General features: G+C 37.8%; 1 protein-coding gene across 2 annotated transcripts; it reads left to right on the forward strand.

Moving 5' to 3' along the window:
- The first annotated feature begins 1,996 nt into the window (after positions 1–1,996).
- Positions 1,997–5,037, forward strand: LOC130470235 (protein SICKLE-like). 2 transcript variants are annotated; one of them, XM_056839917.1, is made up of 2 exons: positions 1,997–2,146; positions 2,798–5,037. In XM_056839917.1, the coding sequence occupies exons 1-2, from the start codon at positions 2,126–2,128 to the stop codon at positions 3,686–3,688; spliced, it is 912 nt and encodes a 303-aa protein (XP_056695895.1). In that variant the 5' UTR covers positions 1,997–2,125; the 3' UTR covers positions 3,689–5,037. The 2 variants fall into 2 exon arrangements, with proteins under 2 accessions (XP_056695895.1, XP_056695896.1); XM_056839918.1 differs by having other exon boundaries at positions 1,997–2,134; positions 2,798–5,036.
- Positions 5,038–5,328: the final 291 nt, after the last annotated feature.

Genomic DNA, 5,328 nt, shown 5'->3' on the forward strand with positions numbered 1-5,328 from the left:
GCTAGTCACTCTCCCATTTCATGGAAAACAAAAAAGCAACATACTTTCCTCAAAAAAAAGCAACATACGGTCTCTCGTTCGTCGGCAGAAGCTGAATATCGCTCGGCAGCCCTGACATGTGAACTAAAATGGTTGAAAGGGCTTCTCTTGAGTCTCGGAGTTCATCATCCTAAGGCAATTCGCTTTCCTGTGACAGTCAGTCTCCCTTACACATCGCCAAAAATCCAGTCTTTCATGAACGCACCAAACATATTGAAATCGATTGTCACTTCGTTCGTGATGCAGTCACTGAAGGGATTATTGCACCATCGTATATCACGACTACATCTCAACTGGCAGACATTTTTACTAAGGCTCTAGGGAAGAATCAATTTGACTATTTATTATCCAAGTTGGGCATTCATGATCCACACTACGCTCCAACTTGAGGGGGTGTTACAGAATAGAATTAGAATTATGATAGAATTCTAATACTACCTAAAGTCTTGTGGTTCACGTAATCTAATACTCTAGTCTACGTAATCTAATACTCTAGATTAGACCTGTGCAATGGGCTGGAGGCCCGTTAAAAACCCTAACGCGGTCTTTTTATTAAAGGGTTCAACCCTTTAACTTATTAGATGGGTTGGGTTTTTAAAGGGCTTAATTGTAAAGGGTTATTAAAGGGTTGGATATGGCTTTTAAAAGGTTATTAAAATTAAAAAAACGGAAATTTCATGAAATGCCCTCGAGTTTTGCCATAATACTCCTCTCTCCTTCAATTAGAACAAGCCAAACACAAAATTAAGAACCTTAATTTTCTCTCTCCTCTTTTCCCCAAAAATTAAAAACCCTAATTTTCTCTCTCCTCTTTTTTCCCCAAAATAAAAAAACCCTAATTTTGTCTCTCCTCTTTTCCCTATGGAACAATCGTCACGCCGCCGTAACAATTACAGTCGCAGATCAATTTGCCAAACAATACGTTGGTTTTTTTAGTTGCTTTGCTCTTTTAGTTGGTTTGTTCCGGTGCCTGTTGGCAATAACTAGTAGTACCATTGGTGCTGGATACTTTGTAGAATGGCTTGGATCTTTCAGAGCATTATTATGTTGACATCTATGCTTTATTTTTCCATGAGTATTTTACACCACTGCAGAACGAGTAGTATAAAATCAGATGTTATTGTTTGCAGCTACAAATGTTGAATTAGCAAAATAGTTATGTTTTTGTGCTGTGAAATTGTTTCGTGGAAGTGTATATCTGTAACTCAGAAAATCATACAAAAATAAGTAACTCCCTCCGTCCCGTAATACTTGACCTGTTTTTCTTATCGGGCCGTCCCTTAATACTTGACATGTTTCTAAAAATGAAAATATTCTAACAATATTATATTATTTCTCACTCCACCCCTATTAACCCATCTACCCCTACTCCATACAAAAAATAATTAAAAATTCAACCCCTACTCTCTCCCAACCCCACCTCTTAACCCACCTCCCACTAACTACATTAAAATAATACCCCACTATCAACTACTACCTATTAAATTAAATAAGTCAATTCAAGTCCCTTAAACTCTGTGCCGGTCAAACCGGGTCGAGTATTCCGGGACGGAGGGAGTATGTTTTTGTGCTGATAAAGGAACTTTTTCCTGATGAATTGTTATACTTTTTTGGATTCGAATTCCATTGTCCGTTGTACAAGTATGATATGTGACTGCTTATTGTTATTGCCTTGTTGGTTTAGTTACTAATTCTATGAAAAGCTAATATGAACTAAAATGAGTGGCAAAATATTTTAGCCTGGCCCGTAAAGCCCGGCCCGAGAGAATTTTAGACTAGGCCCGGCCCGACCCGGGTCGTTGAACAGGTCTACTCTAGAGTCTAGATTATGGAAGTCCTACATTGTATAGAATTAGGAAACTAGTGTTTTACGTGGTCTGGCATTAGGATTGGGCACTAATCACTATATATATTCTTGGATTGTTAATGTTATCTAAGTATTTATCAACAATAATAATATTCTAAGTTGTCAGTCTCAATTTCCCTCGTTTAGCAATTAGCACGCTTGTTTCGATCTTTGTCAATTGCAACAAGGGTCCCTGACCCGGAGTAAGGTTCATCCAGTCACCGAAATTTCTCTAGTTTTATGCGTCAAGTAAACATCTGTGTGAGTTTTCATTCTAATTCTAATTCTTTGTTTTACTAATTTTCTGTAATTAACTATTTTCTATTTTTATGTTTTTATTGCTTGTAATTGATGAATGTTAAAGTAAGTTTATGTTTTTGTCAATAAGACTCTACTTTAAATTGTGGGTAATTTTATTTATTATTTTGGAGACCCGACAAACAAATAACAAATTGATATGCTCCGTATATTCTACTGCACAGATCGATAAGAATAAATAATAATCATAATCACTACTATTCCGACACTATCACCACCACCTAAGTATACTTAACTTAATCTAATTAAACAAAAAGTTCATTAAAGTACTAAATATCCATTCGGAGTTTCGGACCCGTTCGGAGGTCCATCCAATCAGGTCGAATTTGGACCTCCTATAAAGGTAAATGGATCGGATATGGATTCGGAGTTTCGGATATGGATGTAATTCTGGGGTCCAAATTTTAAATGGATCGGATTTGGATTTCACTACATCCGACCCAAATCCGATCCATTGTCATTCCTAGTTGGGAGTTTATAGTCTTTACACTGATAAAAATGTTGTATTGCCTCGAACATGTAAGCTAACTGTTCCGTTGAAGTTTTTACCTTATGTATGAAAATTATTTATACCTTTTTATATGGAACTAACAGGAAATGCTTCCCTCTCGTGCTCATCAATTACCAAATAATTACCCACCTCTTCTGGGTACATATCATGATGGTGGTCCATATCATGGTGGAGATCCCTATTATAGCCCTGCCCGGCCTGGCCCCGCTTCAAATCTAATACCTCTTCTGGGTCCATATCATGGTGGAGATCCCTATTATATCCCTGCCCGGCCTGGCCCCACTTCAAGTCCAATACCTCTTCTGGGTACATATCATGATTCATATCATGGTGGTGGTCCATATCATGGTGGAGATCCCTATTATAACCCTGTCCTGCCTGACCCCACTTCAAGTCCAATACCTCTTCTGGGTACATATCATGGTCCATATCATGGTGGAGATCCCTATTATAGCCCTGCCCGGCCTGGCCCCACTTCAAGTCCAATGCCATATCCTTTTCACCAAGGCCCCCCTTCAAGTCCAATGGGGATTACGAGCCCGCATCTTGTGCACCAAGGTAGCCCTAACTTTGGATGTCCTCCACAAGGAAGTGGAACGGGTGACTGGTCCAATAATAGTCCCAGCACTGGCCAATGGGATGGCAGCCCTAGTTCAGGATGCTCTGATGATGGAAGCTATGATTATGATTATGATTATGATTATGATTATGATTCTGATTATGATTATGATTATGGTGAAGCAGGATCCTTGTACAAGTCCATGGTAGAGAACCCTTGGGAATCCATGACTCCTGTTATTTGGCAGGGTGACAAGAAGAATGATGTCAAGAGTTATGCAAAGAAACGATATTTTCGGAAAACTCCTGCTTTTAGTGCAAAAAGAGCCCGGCATTCAAATCCTTCAAAGAAAAGTGGCAGCCTTGCTCAGTACTTAGCTGAATCTTTTGTTGAAGATGCAGCCACTATACTGTAAATTGTAATGCTTTAAAACTGGGGAATCTGTTCTAAGCTGGTCTATTGCTGGGTGTAGTTTTTAATTTTTTATTACTCAAGTTTAACTAGTAACGTACTACCTCCGTTCCACAATACTTACATTTCTCATTTGGACTTTATTTATCATATCAATCAACTTTGACGATCTTTCTTTCACCATTATGTAAAAAAAAACCTAGTCAATGAGATTTCGTTAAATTCGTATCCAAATATCATTTTTTTTTTATATAATTTTTACTCATACGCATTAAGAGATATTAATGTCTAAACAAGTGTGTTGGAATACGTGCAAAAAGAAATGGTGCATATATTGTGGAATGGAGGTAGTATGTTTCATTTGGGTCCTTTATTTGTTTAGTAACCTTATGTGATCTGTGGGTTGCTGAATGCTGAATGCTGAATGCTGAATGCTGAATGCTGATGAGAGATTAACAAGTGTTAATTCCCACTTAAGGTTTGTAATGAGAAATCTCATTGCTTCCAAGGTTTCAGTTAAGTCCCTTTCTTGTGGGTGTTTAGTCTTTAAGGTAATGTGGGCTCTGTTCAGATTGCAATCTGGCCATGAATTCTATGTATTCCACCTCTCCATCGTATCCCGAGCTGTACTTTAAGTTCCATGACAAAGCGGTTTTGTTATGTTTTTACAGGGTTCAGTCAGTCTTGCTGCTATTCAACAACCAAGCTTCCCACTTCCCAGGGGTAGGGATTACTTATACGAGCTCGTTTTAGTCGTTTCTGGTATGTGTGGGTTATAAACGGCAACCACCAACTGCCTGCTCTTGCATAGTGCAACAGCTTTCTCAACAAAGGAATCAACTTTCAACTGCATAAGTTGAAGTTGGAGGTCTGACAAGATATTCCATTTGTTCTTCAGTAAAGTTACTTGCTGATGTATATTGCAGAATGTTTTATTAGACTCTGAAGCCATGGTTATAGTATCTCTACCGCGAATTGCACTCCCTTCGAGAATGTTTCCGTCCTTTTCTAATACAAGCACTAGCTCAGACTTGACATCTCTCCCATGAAATGTTGCTGCTGGTATAGTAGTTTCAGAAGGTTGCAGCGCGGCAATAACTGAACCAGAGAGAAGGTTAGACAAGGGCTCTATCAGCTAGGAAAGTAGCACAAAACCGAATGCAAATTACACTAACTTCTAATTTGATGACATTCCATTCTCTTTCTTAGGATCAGTAGTTGTCAGAGTACTGATCACTATTTGCTTCATATATTCAACTTGATCATTCTTGCTGCATACTTGTTGTTTTACCTTCATTGAGATTCCTTCATAAACAATTGAATTATGGAGTCTAGTTTTAACTATATGTAAATTTAGTAGTTGAAAATATCGCAAAGTTGTAACTTAATTTATGTAATAAAAACATATAAGGCGGGAGAATGATAGAATACTCTATTTGCGGGAAAGTAAAACTAACTCCCCCTGCCATGTTTCATAATATCATGTACTATCTAAGTTGTCATCACATTTGTTTACATGCCATTTTTAAAGATTTCGATTCAATTGAAATATCATGATTATTCATGATAACTATGTACATGAACGATTTAACTTGAAAACATCACGGTTATTCTGATAACTACTTGAAAGATTTCACTTGAAAT

This window comes from Spinacia oleracea, chromosome 3, assembly GCF_020520425.1.
Source record: "Spinacia oleracea cultivar Varoflay chromosome 3, BTI_SOV_V1, whole genome shotgun sequence".
NCBI classification, from domain to species: Eukaryota; Viridiplantae; Streptophyta; class Magnoliopsida; order Caryophyllales; family Amaranthaceae; genus Spinacia; species Spinacia oleracea.

Excerpts from the sequence above, each read along its gene's own strand:
- LOC130470235 (XM_056839917.1), top strand. The coding sequence starts at position 2,126 with ATGCGTCAAGTAAACATCTGT. Across the intron at positions 2,147-2,797 it reads TGCGTCAAGTAAACATCTGT|GAAATGCTTCCCTCTCGTGC; the intron begins GTGAGTTTTCAT and ends TGGAACTAACAG.